Raw genomic sequence first — 16,358 nt, 5'->3', positions numbered from 1 at the left:
CTGTTCAGACTGCTTTGTTCAGAAAAACTAACTGCTTCAAACAGTTAGAATTCTGTCTTCTTGCCAAATGTCTTCCGCATTTGGCCAGTGGCGGGTTCCAATTTCCACCCCTGTAGATCTAAAACAATTTCACACAGATTTTGACTCAATAGGTCACATGACCTAGAAGTTATTGAAGAGAAATACTAAATTTGAACTTAAAAAAAGGTAACAAAAATAAATAGTTAAAATGGAATAAAAATGCATGTGCCTCATATATAGTTTAGTACAACAATTACACACTGATTTCTAGTCAATGTGGCACACAATATGGAAGCTATTGAAGAAAACATTTTTAACATTAGTTATTTAAAATATTGAAAATGACATGACATTTTAATAGAGGGTAGTGTGTCTCATGTAAAAGCATGAATTAACACTTTTTTGTATCAGTTGGTCATAAGGCAAGGCATTTATTAACATTTGTTTGACAGGAGTGTTTGGTTTGTGAATTTATTGACGGTCCCGAAGTGAAGAGAACCTCCGAGCGCTGAGGAGGGAGCTACAGAAAGGCTGGCTGAAATTAGCGTTCATAAATCGGATCAACCTTGAGCTAAACGCCGCTTGCGCGGCAGATATTGCAATATTCAACTCAAAACTAACTTCACTGCAGTCAGTAACACAATAAAACCGCCAGGATAAAGTTTGTTTTGGTCTGTGGCGAATAAAGAATGCACCGGGTGACTGCGCGAGATTTAAATGCCCCCACGTCTCATGCAGTGATGTTGGTTCCAAAGCTCTATTGGCCAATAGTAGAGGAGCTGGACATACAGGGCAGCTTTCCCCATTAGCATAACGATGCAGCAGAAAAAGAGCAAGCAAAAAATAGAGATGCGGAAACCCAGTTAATGCAAGGCCTAGTTTGTTGCCAGTCACGTGATTTTCACGTGACAACACAAGCCTCAAAGCGGGGCTTCATCGGACACGCCCCCTTTTTATTCGGTACAAGCCTCGAAGCCTGGATTCAGATAGCTCATCACTACTCAGGGGAGAAGTCAGTGAAAAGACTGAATAAAAAAAAGTAGTATGAAGAAACTGAAACCGGTGGCTGGTGCTGATTTTCTGTTCACCTTCTGACCCTTGTGCCTAAACTACTTTACAAACGCCACAAACTATTGGATTATATTCCGTACAGTGTTCACTGAAATTAAAATTGATACTCTATAATTATAAATATGTATATATTTTCATGTTCTCTTGAATCTTTTGAATTTTTATTGTTTCGAGGACCTAAAAGTGTGAAACTAATATAGGCTTGCCCCAAAAAATACTAAACATATTCAACTGTTTCTCATTCACACAATGATCACTGACAAGTTTTGTATTAAACACTTGAACAATATCTGATACAGCCACAAGATGTCAGTAGTGCAATTAATGGCGCGACTGTTGTCGTTTGTTTGACCTGTATGAAGTTTTTATTTACTGCTAGCTTTCTTTAAAACAGATCAGGACGCAGTGTCTGTTTTGCTATTTTTTTTTTTAAAGAAAAAAAGTTCCGAAACCTCACTCTGCAAGGTTTCGGAACTTAATGGCCATGACGGTTGAGTTCTCAGTTTGGTTTTGAGCCCAGACAATGCAACTGTAGCAACTGTTGCTGGAGATGAAACTATTCGTCTATGGAAGTCCTTCGAAATGGATCCTGTAAAGAAGGCCAAGGAGAGGCTGGTCAATTCGGCTAGCAGCGTCATTCATCAGTCAATCAGATAACTTCCCTTGTTTGTTCTTTTATGTCATAGGTATTTTTGATTATACAAATGTGTATGCAATTGTTTAAACTGCATACACAGTTTAAACAATCAGTTTTGTTTTGTTTCATATAAAACAAAACTGATGTCATTGATTGGTACCGTTTATTCAGCAGCTTTTGCAGTCAGTTTAAGACTTAGCTTATTTGTATATACTAAAAATCAGAAAGTATTTGATATATTTGTGCAAGAGCTTGTCAAACTAATTAAAAACAAGTAGTCTGACATTGCCATTTCTTACATTTTATGGTTTGTTTGGACAGATCCATGACTGGCCGCAGTCTGGGTGGTGAGAACAAAAGCAAAAGGATACAGGCTCCAGTTTACTATAACATCATCTTGGTTTAGGGGGATTCTGATTTTCCAGGTGAGTCAACTCCTATTTGGAACAAATATCTAAGAATTTACAAGTTCACAATGTTTACACACTCTGCCCACTTAATGTCTGTTCACCAAGGCAACTGGTTAACTTCTATTGACCTAAGAGACCTTCCACATACACTACATTACCAAAAGTATTTGTTCACCCAACCAAATTATCGGAATTATGTGTTCAATCACTTCCATGGCAACAGGTGTATAAAATGAAGCACCTACACATGCAGATTGTTTTTGTGAAAGAATGGGTCGTTCTCAGAAGCTCAGTGAATTCCAGGGTGCAACTGTTGATATGATGCCACCTGTGCAACAAATACAGTCATGCAATTTCCTTGCATCTAAATATTCCAAAGTCAGTTGTATTATAAGAAAATGGGAGTATTTGGGGATGACAACTCAGCCATGAAGTGCTATACCACAGAAACCGAATGAGCGGGGTCAGTGGATGGTGAATAGTATAGCGCAAAGAGGTCGCCAACTTTCTGCAGAGTCAATCACTACAGACCTCCAAACTTCATGTGGCCTTCAGATTGGACCAAAAATAGTGCACCGAGAGCTTCATGGAATGGGCTTCCATGGTAGAGCAGCTGCATCCAAGCCATTCTTCACCAAGTGTAATGCAAAGCGTTGAATGCTGTGGTGTAAAGCATGCCGCCACTGGACTCTAGAGCAGTGGAGACGCGTTCTTTGGAGTGATGAATCGTGCTTCTCAATCTGGCAATCTGATGGAGGTGGGGTTGTTTTGCAGGAGCTAGACTTGGCCCTTAAGTTCCAGTGAAAGGAATGCTGAATGCTTCACCATTTTGGACAATTCCATGCTCCCATCTTTGTTCATTAAATTAAGTAGATGTATCAATTTAATTTTTAATGGATACATCTGAAGTATGTCAAAGAAATTCAACAGGTTGGATTTCATGATTAGATTACTATTCAATCTTGCTACGCACAAGAAAACTGAAGTCTAATTAGGTATATTTGTGGGATCTTTATCAAACAGATTATTGAAGAAAACCTAATCCATGAAAATGTAAGGTATTGATAAAAAAGGAGAAGGATCAAGCCTCAATTTAGGTTTGGACCTAATAATTTTGAATATTTTAACAGTGGTTTACATTTGCATGTTTATTATTCTGGGCTAACATTTCTTAACATCTTCAGGTGTTAATTACCAAGACCTTCTGCTGTGAACACTCCCTGCTCAGGTAGTTTGTAGGTAGAGTTCAAAACTACCAGGTTGGGAAGGAGAGCAACAGTTTTCCTTAATACCATTTTATAAATCCAAGGTTTAAAGATATGTATGTACATATGTATGCTTGTGGAGATGTAAAATAATTTCCCTACCCAACCTCCTGTGGTTGAAATTAAACGTAGCCAAAATACAATAATATATTAATCTTAAACTTAAATAAATAAAATGTAGCCAAAACAGAAATCTTTAGAATATAACATCCTAAATGCTCAGTTTTATTGCAGGCTTTACAACACTTTCAGCAAAATTAATACACTACAGATTTTTTGATACAGCAGCATAAATGTGGAACAAAATAAAAAGGCTTGTTGAAATCTTTTGGGGGGAAAAATGGTAAAACTGAGAGCTCTGGAACAAATTTAGAGAACAGTAACAATACAAACCTTCTGCAACACTGAAAACCTTGCATCATAAACAGGATGTCACATTCTCACATTTTTTCCAACATTAAAAAAATCCCAAAAACTATAATGCGTTTCACACAATGTGTTAAGTCATTTTGATCATTTTGACATAGAAACGTAAAATCTGAGATTTCAATATTATTATAGCGTCATGTCTTCATCAAAGCTGTATGTTCAATGACTTGTGTTAGTAACTGGGTCAGCTCAAAGGAAGAAGAGTTTGTCGGACAACTGGATGGCCGGTTCTGAGTGCAGATACTGGCCGGACAGGAAAGCTAGTTTGTGGGCATACTTGCATGGTGCTGGGACACGAATGGTCCCTGGCCAGTTCCAGTACAGATGGCACATCTTGAACGTCAGCCTGACATGAGACCAAATTAGTAAGAGTTACCTTAACAGAACTGGAGCTGTTAAGTTCAGGAAAGAAAAAAACAGTCTAAATGAGTAGTTCAAACATTTATAACAAGCACTACCAAATAGAGTTTTCCAAGTACCACTTTCTTGACAGATACTTTCCAAATGTACTGGGAACGGACTTGGACATTCAGCATGTTGTTGTATGAAAGCAATACAAAAATCATTTTATTGTCTATGAGGGTTTATAATTGATGAGATTTTTAATTTTTACTCAGAGGAGTTGGACTTCTGAGTGGAAGAGTCAGGTTTCTTGCCAATTCTGTCCTTTGATATTGTTGCCGTGCACGTAAAACGTTTACATATAAAGTCACGGTAAAAATCTGCTTCTTAAAATGTTTACCTCATTAAATATTTCAAGCAAAGATCTATACAGCCACCTTGTTATGAGCAAGGTGTCTGTAAAACACAGTGTATTCAGAGCGATGTGGGTAGAGCACTTACCTTTGTAAATGGTCAGGGCTGAGGTTAGCTGTGTTGTACAGGGAGATGTAGTGTGTAGGAAGTCCACAACCCTGACGAATGTGATGTGCCATCAGATAAAAGTCCACCCTAAACATCAGACACAAAACATAAATTAGTTGCTCAGCTGTTTTGCCTAAGTAGCAAATCAAGCCTAATCAAACTGACCAGTCCTTCTGAGTGAGGGTGTGATCCAGAACAGTTCCAGGTGGAGGCGTGCCAAAACTGTTCGAAGCCCAGGCATACAGATTGGTGCTGATGCGCTTTTGGACCACAATGAAGACCAGTTTGGGCTCGTAGCTGGGAAACGTCTCGAAGCATTTGATCAGCTGTGGTATCTCGTATTGCTCGACCATTTTCAGCTGGCCATCAGACACACCGTCCCGATACACCACAATCTTCTCAGGCAGGTTGTGATTTATCTGTAGAGCAAACGGAAGACAGTGTGTTTTGGCTAATTAGTTTATTGTGATTTATATCTGGACCACCGTCTGGAGATTGAGTTGTAAAGCACACATGTAGATTGTTACCTCGTGGTACTTCTGCAGTGCAGCCAGCAAGCAAACTCTGAAGCCATGAATCAGTTCCTCTGAGGGCGTCTGGAAGGTAACCCTGGAGTACCAACGGGTCAGGGAGCTACTCGAGAGAAGGACAAATCAATTCAGATTCTTTTCAAATTAAGCTACAATGCAGAGTAAAAATTACAATTGTGACTCGAAGGTACACTTTTCAGAAACTACTAGAGATGTTACCTCAAAACATGGATTGAGTCATTTGGAGGAAAAGTGAATAAAAACATGAAAGATACCTGTTCACGCTGGCAACAAAACCCATGACTGACTGATGTGATTTGCTGGTGTCATGGTGAACATCAACTCCAACTACCATCAGGTTTTTCTGTTTGAGTGGGAGAGAATTTGCTGTAAACACCTGCACCAATGGTTCCCATTGTGAACATGTTATGGGACCACTGGTTTTAAACCTCCGATTTTAAAATCTCTGGGTTTAAACACAATCAGACTCGTCCTTCTTGCACCGACATAAGAGCTGCAAGCATGCATAGCTGTACATCCACCACAAATTCTAACTTACTGGTAGATAATTTTGGTATCTGAAACAAAGGTATTTTTTCCATTTTATAATTGCGCTGCTCAAAATAGCTGCCACTTTAATAAAAAGGAACTCAAAACTTTAATTCCACATTTATTTGTGGAAACATTTGGTGCTTTTAATAAGGCCTCCACTCTGTTATACATACAAAGTTTCCACTGAAAGCTGCTCTAAAGAGATTTTTTTATTGCAAACATCAGGGACGTATATGTCTCCAAAGCAAGACAACCTGTGGGAAAATCAGTTCACAGACTTGTTCTTCTGTGCTCTGACTATAGCCTGTAACGAATACAACTATAGGAAGATGGTCACAGGAAGCAGAAGAAGCCCTAAAGTATTGTTTTGAGGTTACAGACTGAGATGCACTGTGCTAGCCACACAGAGAGGACATCGATACCATGACTAAATGTTGAGACTGACTGAACTTCATCTTCATCCCCACAAGAACAGTGAAATGCTTCCCCAATAGCATTTAGTGACTTAAAGAACCATTGCTAAATAAAGAAAAATAGTCTTCAGGGGAGGGAGACAAGTAATTATTGAGAATAATAAAGCAACTTAAAGCCAAGATTAGAGGAATCAAGGAGGCGTACGGGAAGAAGCTGGAGAATAAGCTCCAACAGAATAAAATCAGATGTCAGGGATGAGGAATATCAGTGTCTGTGAGCATCATGTTCTTTGATTTCTCCTGTGCACTGAAAAATCAGTCAAGCTGTGACTGTTCTGCAACTTGATACCCACCAGAGGGATGTTGACGGTCCAAAGTTCTCCTCCTAACTTGCTGTTCACCTGCAGCAGAATCTTCTGAGCAACACTCTTAAGCTTCATCTGCTGAGATATTGTCCGGATATTGATGGCCTAGAATTAAATTTACTTTTCAGTATCTGGATTGTAATATATACATATTTTTAAACATGTAAACCCCTCTGGGTTTAAACACAAGATTGTTGTTGATGAAACACAATAAAACAAATCAAAACCAGAAACAATACTGACCTGAGAAGGAATCGGGCTTTTAACACAGCACAGTTTCTTGATGGCGCTATAGAGGTCATCTCTATTGCCGACCATGATGCACACAACCAGCTGCAAATTGGGCTACACACAGGTGTGAAACTAAAACTTAGTGTTGACATATTTGTACACATATTTTGTGTCTGTTAGCAAAGTTTAAGCATATTTAACTTTAACTGCAGTCCAGTGCAAGGCATGAAAAACTTTGAAGCTATTCTTGAAACAGTAGAAAACTGTGAAATACAACTGAGCTGGTATTACATTTAGTCTGAAAGACCTGCTATTCATCAACGTACAAAATGTCAGAGGTCTTCAGGCTATACATGTAAATGATGCATTTATTAAACACGATCAATAAAAAGTGCTGGCAGAGAAGTTGAGATTTGCAGAAGCCTTTGTTTGCTTCTATGGAAATTTTGTGTTAGGCTTTCACACTCATTTACATCACAAAGCACACAGACATTGCTGGAAGAGAGGAAAACCAGCCAGAGTTCAAAATCCATTTCTAACTTGCATGACTTAACATTAAATTAACAAACAAGGACAGTTCAACGGTTTTACACACCACAAAACTAAACTAAACTAAAAAATAAAATTTTTATTTCTTGTTTAAATCATTAATTTAACAGATGGGACACTTGGGAAAATACCCAAAATATAAATCAGGATCATTTCTAGGGAGGTTGGGTTCAACTTGCATTCATTTTTATCTTAGCTGCAACTATAAACAAGTATACATCGACAAAACTAGAACTTAAATTACACAGTTCTAATTATATCACATTATAGGATAAAATTGAAATACATTTGATATAAAGTGGGAGGGAATCCCTTACCTCACTGGTGAGATGAGAGTGAATACTTTTGACGTACGTCTCAGTTCGATCGTCCCGCAGCTCCACTCTAATGGGGCGAGCCATTCGTACCCCGATGGGTCCGGCTACCTTCTTAAAGGTGGAAACAAGTTCTTCAGCTTGGTCTGCACAACGAGACGGGTAGAAGATGGCCCAGATGTTCAAAGGGACCTGGGAAGAATATGGATCCATTCATTATTTCACAAACAACCTCAACCTCAAAAGTCAAACAAGTAACTGTATTATAAAAACATAAAAACTATCATTTGTCACTTACAGAGCTGATTGAAGTGTCTCTCACAACCTCTCTGGACCAGGAAACATCAGCTCCGGTTGGAATTAAAGACGTCTGAAGACAGATGGTTTCAAGCGGCAAAGTTCTTCCTTGAACCTGCAGCAAAGGGGGAAAGTAAGCTTGAGATTCTTTGACCATTTAATGGGTTATCATTCAGATGCACCAGTCAAAACTAGAACATGTCCTAAAACCAGCACAGACTTGTTAACTGAATAACATAAAGATCATATTTTTAATATAAAAACACTCATTAAATGAAGCACCAGATGAGATGATATTTGTCAGTTTTTAAATAATCACACGTTGGCATATTGTAATGACAAAGGATGGAAATTGAAGAGCCGCAAAATGCTGTTTTTGACTGAATCCAGAACATTATGTGCTGTGCTGAATGTATAGCCAAATAATTTGATCCAGCGTTAAATTGTTTAAATAAAATCACAAGACCTTTCAAAAACTGCTGCCACATTTTCTTTCCTTCCTTCCGAGGAACTTTCTACTTTGTGAGTTTGGTAGTAAACAATCTTCAGAGATTTAGCGTAATATTTGTAATAAGTAAGACGCCAAGAGTTTGGAGTGGCAGATCAAAAATTCAGACAGCAGGTTAAATAACAGCCGAAGTATAAACACTAGAGGTGTGCTGATCGATCGGCCACCGATCATAATCGGCCGATTTCCGTGAAAAAGTGTATGATCGGTGATCGCCAATCACTGTCTCTTGTTGCCGATCACCTGCATCTCATTTCGCAGCCTGCCTGTGCAGCTGGTCTCCTCTTTCCTTCACACTGCGCAAACGCGCAGCAACAAATCCTAAGCGATGCGGAACTATAACGCACTGAGTGAATGGGGAAGTTTGCGTGTTGCAGCGGAAAATTGAAGCACGTCAAAATGCATCAACACGACGAATCTAATATGGCATAAAAACAATGGCATACTTGAGGAGTTTGGCTATATCGAGGCTCACTGCAGAAAAAAAGACATACGGAGGATCAGATGGCAGGTAAAGCAGCGCAGAGCTACAAACACTCACCCGGATTATTAGCATGACGGTCAGAAAGCTAAACAAATAACTCGATAAAATAATTAAATCTTTGAGCTGCAATATGGTTCTGCTCTCGCTGTTGAACCGCTGCTACGCGCTACAGGTAGTAATATTTCACAGACGGAGCGCCGCTTCTGCTCCACCTGGTAGTGACTCTCACACCGATCCTTTGCTTAAAGCTGCAGCATCTAACTTAAAAAAATACATTTTACATACGTATTAAAACTTTCACTGTCCTAACATGAGACAGATAATCTCTGAAAAAATAATCGATCTCCTCTGGCCTTTTCTGCATAATTACTCTGCTCAGTCAGAAACAGCCAATCAGAACTAGCAGTAATCAGCTAGCTGCCATGCTATCAGGAAGTTTTCATTCAGTAACTCAGGATTGTTTATTGTAATGGATCCTGTATTTGCCTTTGAATTTTAAGTTTTATACTTGAATTTTTTTGGCAATGTTGAGAGGTTTTATTTTGACTGTTTGCATTATTTAGCCTCTTCAGAGCCTTTATATGTTTTCAGTCTGTTAAAGATAGTATTACCGATAGCAGTACAATTTGCACAATGCCTGTTTTTTTCTTGGAAAAAGTTATTAAAAACAAATTTTTGTCTAAATTAAGGTGAATTCATGGTTCCTTTTTCCACATAATGTAACCGGTAGTGCTTTTGATTTAAAAAAATAATTATGTGATCGGTATAGGTGATTGGCCCTCATGGGTCATCGGTATCGGCAGGAAAAAACCTGATCGGCACATCTCTAATAAACACAATGAAAACTAATCAGCCATGAAAACATATCTTGGCCAACTTCTGCACAGAGCTACAACATGTTTTTTTTTAGAATCAGTTGTTGTCCATATAGGTCTCTGAATAAAAAACACCTGCAGCACTTTGTCTTTAGATGATTAAATAAGGGCAAGCCCACTTACATGACATTTAGGTCAGGTGACAAATATAAAAAATAAAACCACCACTGTCACCACATTTTGTCTTCTAACCCAGTGGTCTCCAGCTATGGTCCTCAGGGATCCCTGTTCTACATGTTTCAGACAACCGCCTGCTTCAATGCACCTGTTTCAATTGAATGCATCGTTTACCGGCTGGTGCAACACCTGAGCGAATTTGACTTCTCACATTCCTCAAATCAACAAAAATGGTGTCAGTGGTTAGTGTTTTATTGCCGTATACGCATTAGTTTGTACCACCAAAATATCAAAGATTCAGGATAATTTTTTCTCTAAATTTTAAGGACTGAAGAACTTTGGCTTTGATGATTATTTCACTTGAATGACATTTTCAATGCTTAAAACAAGAACTTAAAAAGTTGACTGTTGTCAGATTTGCATCAGGCACTTCGAGCAAGACTTCTCTTGTTAGACCCGGTACTGCAAAAAGTGTCTCAGGAACTTTGCATTACCGTCTTCCCCAAACACAAAGTAATTAAAAACTTTTTTCTGTAGTGACTGGTTCCTACTATGAGGATCTCTGAGCCGATCTCCAGCCCCCATCGGCTGAGCTCCTTCACACTTTCAGGATTGGAGCTGATGTTCTTCAGAAGCTGCTTTATAGAGTTGGTGTGCTGCTCACTGCTCACGTTGATGTGATTGGTCAGCTCCTGTAAAAAGTTAAGACATTAACATTTACCGCAAGTGTTTTTTTGCCATCATTGCTACCTAAAAGCACTTTAATTCATCTACTAATTGTCTTAAGCTCTTTATATAACAGATGTATTTAGCACACTATAATAAAATATGTTAAAATATGCAAGAACAGAAATCCTATCATCTTTAATGCCACTGGTAAAATGTGTAAGACAAATCTCATGATGTTAAATGAATAATCACGTTAGCAATATCATCATCATCAACTTTATTAATAGAGTACTTCAACACACAGCTGAGACAAAGTGCTGAACATCATTAAAATAAATAAGATGATAAAAGCATAGAAATATGTCCTCCCACTTTCTCATGAAAAAACAGAACATGTCTTTAGTGAGGAAAAACTTTGTAGCATTCTGTGAACAATATATCATTTAAAAAGTTCAGACATGTACCTAACATACAGAATTAAAGAAACTTAAAAATAATTAATGAATGTTCTTTAAATTAAAAAAACACAACAAAGATTAGATTACATTTTAAATTCTGTCTCATCTGTGTATTGAGGTCAACGTTTTGGTAGACTAAATGCTGACAAGGTTATGGCCCAGCAATACTTACCTTCATGGCTCTCATGTCTTTCCTCATTTTCTCTGGGATTCCTGTCAAGAAGGAGAGCTCTGGCACCAAAAGGATCTCACCGGTGATGATTTGCTGCAAGAAAGGAACAGACGTGAAACAAAACTGAAAGAGCAACAAGATGAACCCCTGAGCATCTTACTTTGAAGTTTTATTTTCTTATTGAGGATAAAAGTTTTAATCGTTCTTGGGTAGCTGACCACTGATGTCAAATTTGTTGTGTGGATTTGACTCTTTGATTTGTAAGAAGTAACATCCGTTCTTAGGGAAAAAACATTTATTCCAAAATCCACCATGTATTCACCTAAAATCCAAAAAACCTTAAACTTGGTAGTGCTGAGCAAGACTTGCTGCCACCAGTAGGTGGTGGTAGTATACTCTGACAAGAGTAATGGATGTCAACTGAGCTGTCCACATGAAAGACAGTGACTGTTTTACTACGAATGTGCCATTTTAAACTTTTAAATTCATGGTGAAATCACTGATGGTGAATGGAGATTTTACCTTCCCTCCTGGTCTGGACCTTTCCTTTGGTCGATGCAGGAGTAAGGGTTGGTTCATCTCTTTGATTGTGATTCCATAGTTCTTACTGTAACAAAATCAAAAGCAAGACATTTGTTCTTGAACAAAATTTCTGATTTGGCTCAAAATATTTAATGAACTTGCACTTTTTCCTGTTGAGATTTGATTAGTTCAAGATGGAGCAGAGGAGTCTCACCTGTAGTATTCCAAGAAGGTGGTTTTAGTGCCATCCATCAAAGTGAAGGTGTCGTTAGGAGACTTATTCCACTCAATGGAATCGATGCGGTACGTGCGGTTGTTGTACCGTGTGATAACTATGGCTCCCACTAGTTCTTTGGTGCACACATCTTGGAAGTTCTCTTTACTCTGTCTGTACAGCATGTTCCTACAAGACACCAGGACACCAGCTGAGGCCTTTTCTTTTTATTTAAGTAGCCCCACACCTCGGTTTGTGGTACTTTTCCTCAAAAATTAGATGCTGGGGCGAGATTATGAAACAAATCATCTCAATTATATCTGGAAATACTTATTTGGGCAGAAAGTATTCACCGTTCCCTCCCAGAAGACAAACAAGAATATTACAGTGTTAAACCCATCAAGCTATACAAAGAGCCCAGAATAGACGGTGACATTTGTGTAATGTCCCTGATTCTTACAGGTAAATTGTGAAAAATGAAATAAACACAAGAAGAAAAAACTAAACTGCTACATTCTGGAAAAGAGTCAGAGCCATGAAAGATATATTACATAGTGTGTTGTGAAGAACATATGGAGCTCACAGGCTTTTTCACAAAAAATGACAATAGATGTCCATCTACTGTACATCCAACTTAGAACGATATCAAAATGTTATTTACTAAAAGATTCATTACACCAGGAATTATATATTCCAAACACTTTCTGACCTGGATTCTGGATTGACCCAAGATTCAGTTTCTCAGAATTAGGCCTGTCGCGATAAACGATAAATCTATTAATCGCACGATAAATTAAATCTATCGACCTCATTTTAATTATGGTCTCTTCTGACCTTTTTTTTTTTCTGTTGATGACACTGAATGAAAAAAGGCTCAGCTCCGGTGCTCTCCACTGACCCTCCCTTCCTCATTTCCTTAGTCTAATTAATGTCCAGCGCACACTACACGAGTTGTCAGCGCATTTTCAAAACCTCAGACACACCTTAGCCGACAGAAATCCTAGGTATAACAGTTCGATCGGGTTCCTTGTGCCGTGTGGTGTCCAGCCACATGGGCACAAAATAATGGCTACAAGTCCAGTTAACTAATTTTAAAATCAGGCATTAATCAATGCTTTACTAAAATCTACCTGTGATGCATGTGGCTAGAGTCAGCGTAAAATCCTGACTGAATGAAAATCATTGTAACCCATTTATGTCATTACCGAAGAATAGCTGAAAAGTTACCGGGTTTATCATCTGCGATAGCAATTTGGCTCCAACTCCTCCTCTTGTCATTTCTATATTCTTTGCACGAAATGTTGAAATATTAATGTTGTTTCCACACATCATCTCCAATGTCTGGACTTCGGGTTGTGCCGTGTCAGCTAGTTGGGATTCCCCTCCGTAATTTCCAATCAAAAAGCACGGAGGAGAATCCGCGCTTTCTGATTGGCTACCTGTCACATTCAGCGTAATGTGACGGGAATCAGGGAAAACCTCTGATTTAGATCGGAGCGGCCACGATGATCTACCGTAACCCACCACACCACTGCAGGATGATCGGTTACAAAATCACCAGCGACAATCTTAGATCGGTCAACGATTTAAGATTGTTTTAAGGGGAGAATAGGGGGCAAAAAATGATGCAGTCTGAACTATCGCATTAGGTAGTCGGATGTGCCCACCTTCTTTATTTAAATCTAGTGATTACTGAAGGGGAATATAATATACGGACTTCATAATCTGCACTCTTTTGGTTGAATGCAGTATTTATTTCCACTTTGGTTTTATGTTGTTTAGTTTTTATTCAAGTACGTTTTTTGTTAATGGTGGGTGAGAATACATTTTATTTTTGTTTTTGGTTGTTTTGTTTATTTAGTTCATCAGTTCCAGTGTTATGTGTTCTTTTGAAAATAAAGTGTATCTATCTATGGCAGGAAATCCATCCATCCATCCATTTTCTTTACACCCTTGTCCCTTAGTGGGGTCGGGAAGGTTGCTGGTGCCTTTCTCCAGTTAACGTTTCAGGCGAGAGGCGGGGTTCACCCTGGACAGGTCGCCAGTCTGTCGCAGGGCAACACAGAGACACACAGAACAAACAACCATGCACACACACACTCACTCACACCTAGGGACAATTTGAAGAGGCCTGGCAGGAAATCGTGTGCATTATTAGTCATTTCCATTAAATCAGTGTCAAAAGGTATTGAAACAATATTATCGTTTATCGCAATAATTTTTTAGACAAAATTTGTTATCGTGACAGGCCTACTCAGAATACTGAAACATTCTTTAATACCAATTAAAAATTGAACGAGAGAAAACGTCAGCCGTGTCTCAGGTTAAGGTGTTGGATGAAACGGCTGTGTTCAGTGATCTTATGTTCTCTTGAAAACAAGATTCAATTTGTTTGAGGTTTGGCGTGAAATGTCCATAGTGGGTGATCTGAGGAGACAAATCATGTCGTCTACCAGGGAATGTTGCAGCACTTCATGCTTTAATGGCCATGGTATCACTGTGCTTGACTTGCCAACAAACTGGGCAGATCTAAAGCCCATAAGAGTCTACAGAGTTCTGCCAAGAGAAAGATGAGGAACCCTGGGCTTTAGGTTCTTGTAACACTTCGGCAGAGCAATGGGCTGATCAATGCTACACGCGAAATTCATTCAAAACAAGCCTTGTATAGTACATGACATACCTTCAATATATATCAATATATACCTATATTAAAAATTATTTCATAATGGTGTAATCTAATATACTCTTTTAAAGAAAAAGACATTTGCCCTTGAATAATGAATGTTGAATGTTTATTACATACTGTATATGTAATGTTGTAATTTGAATTACTGAACTAAATCAACCTTTTATATTCCAATTCTTTAGAAACCATCTGTTCATGTAGGAATAAGCAATGTATAAATTGGTTGACATTTCTGACAGACTTTAGCACGGTTAGCGAAATTCATCAAGACGAAACAAAAGCTGCTAAAATATTTATTCGGAGCTGAGAGCTCCTGCTAAGAAGGCTAAACGGCTCTTTATTTTGAAGTGTAAACTCACATCAAGTCCAGCACAGAGTCGTTCTGCAAAACTTTGTGAGTCACTTCCACAGACAGGTACAGACCTCCATCTGTGCGCTTAATAGCGGTGGCATAGCCTGGCCACACTTGAAGCCTACGAAGCCAAACAGAAAAATGCTCAATATTAGCGAGTCAAATTTTCTGAGGGTGAAAGTAAACTTGATACTAACCGTTGTTTTTCAAGAACAACAGCGCTTTCGGGATCATAATGGTTTCGGGCCACCTGCTTCAGCCCAATGATTTTCATCACCCTTGAAAGAGAAAAACTATGGTCATATCCTGTTATCTGTGCAGCTACACATTATTCTACAGCAGTGTTTCTCAACCTTTTTCGGGCCAGCGCCCCCCTAGCCTTTTTCCAGGTCCCTCACCGCCCCCCACCAAAGAATTTATAGGCTACTTTGCACCGACAATTATTTTATTATTAATGTTACTATCATTATTGTAGATGTTTTGAATCGGTGCACCGATTATGTTTTCCCGTACACTTCAGCGCGTCTTACGCTCCTTCATCTCGCGCACATAACGGGGTAAATGTAGCGAGTTTTGCCCTAAACGTATCGCCGTCTGGAGGAGGGGGGTTAGTGGGATGCGAGCGTATGTTTCTACGCTCCTTCGTGGGGGGTGCCGATTTATGTTTTCGCATCCACCTGAATAATGTGTAGTTGCGCTTCTGCCCACGGCACTTCAACATTTTACCTTTTATCTGGAAATAGTGTCTGTTTATTCTTGCCATACAGTCCTCTGTATTAATTATTGTTCGAAAGGTCTTGCCATACCAGTTTATTCCTCTGTATTTACTTTAGTTTCTTAGATTATTCTTGCATTTTGTTCTTCATTTATTTCCATTTAGTTTCCTTTGATTAGTATTGTCCTCTCTTGGTTTATTGCTATGTCCACTTTAGTTTATTTCCTGTTGCTAAATTTATTTAATCGTTTATTGACGCTTCACTCATCACCTGTTGTGCCTCCTAATCGTCATGTGTTTCACATCATGTGTTGATTTTTTCACTGTTCAGCATCGGATTCTCTGTTTTTATTCCATAATTCACATCTAATTCGTCACTCCGTTTTGCCCGCTTCTCATGTTTCAGTTTTGCACAAGGTGCAACCGCCGACCGCCGGTCGGGAAACATATTGATGGTGAAAAGGCAGACTGACATAAACCTTTTAAAACAACAGAAACAATTTCGATATTCTGATCATTGAAATTTAAAAGTGCTATGTTGTTCTATCGCCCATGTTTCATACCGGACCACTTTCAGCACCGTGTTAACGCTATAAAATGAACGCTCTCTATCGAGGTATCAAACATGGAGGGATTTC

The 16,358-nt window shown here is 38.8% G+C and overlaps 1 protein-coding gene and 1 long non-coding RNA gene across 5 annotated transcripts in view; one reads left to right on the top strand and one right to left on the bottom strand.

Moving 5' to 3' along the window:
- The first annotated feature begins 891 nt into the window (after positions 1–891).
- On the top strand, positions 892–10,562 carry LOC103469723 (uncharacterized). The gene is made up of 4 exons (XR_534389.3): positions 892–1,778; positions 2,051–2,154; positions 7,952–8,081; positions 10,470–10,562. It is a non-coding gene; the product is annotated as an uncharacterized LOC103469723 (long non-coding RNA).
- The window catches only part of piwil2 (piwi-like RNA-mediated gene silencing 2), a 26,458-nt gene continuing 13,708 nt past the window's right edge, over positions 3,609–16,358 (bottom strand). For all 4 annotated transcript variants that reach the window (XM_081610490.1, XM_081610492.1, XM_008417596.3 and 1 more), the window contains 15 exons: positions 15,203–15,283; positions 15,013–15,126; positions 11,968–12,156; positions 11,754–11,838; positions 11,232–11,324; positions 10,484–10,624; positions 7,950–8,063; positions 7,655–7,843; positions 6,801–6,902; positions 6,546–6,662; positions 5,503–5,591; positions 5,225–5,330; positions 4,863–5,116; positions 4,677–4,784; positions 3,609–4,179 (listed from right to left, as the gene is read on the bottom strand). In XM_081610490.1, the coding sequence (XP_081466616.1) occupies positions 4,023–4,179; positions 4,677–4,784; positions 4,863–5,116; positions 5,225–5,330; positions 5,503–5,591; positions 6,546–6,662; positions 6,801–6,902; positions 7,655–7,843; positions 7,950–8,063; positions 10,484–10,624; positions 11,232–11,324; positions 11,754–11,838; positions 11,968–12,156; positions 15,013–15,126; positions 15,203–15,283 (1,939 nt within the window). In that variant the 3' untranslated portion in view covers positions 3,609–4,022. The remainder of the gene's footprint in view (positions 4,180–4,676; positions 4,785–4,862; positions 5,117–5,224; positions 5,331–5,502; positions 5,592–6,545; positions 6,663–6,800; positions 6,903–7,654; positions 7,844–7,949; positions 8,064–10,483; positions 10,625–11,231; positions 11,325–11,753; positions 11,839–11,967; positions 12,157–15,012; positions 15,127–15,202; positions 15,284–16,358) is intronic.

The sequence above is a fragment of the Poecilia reticulata genome, chromosome 9 (assembly GCF_904066995.2).
Source record: "Poecilia reticulata chromosome 9, P_reticulata-male-v2, whole genome shotgun sequence".
In the NCBI taxonomy this organism is placed as follows: Eukaryota; Metazoa; Chordata; class Actinopteri; order Cyprinodontiformes; family Poeciliidae; genus Poecilia; species Poecilia reticulata.
This window is presented reverse-complemented; position numbering and strand designations above follow the sequence as displayed.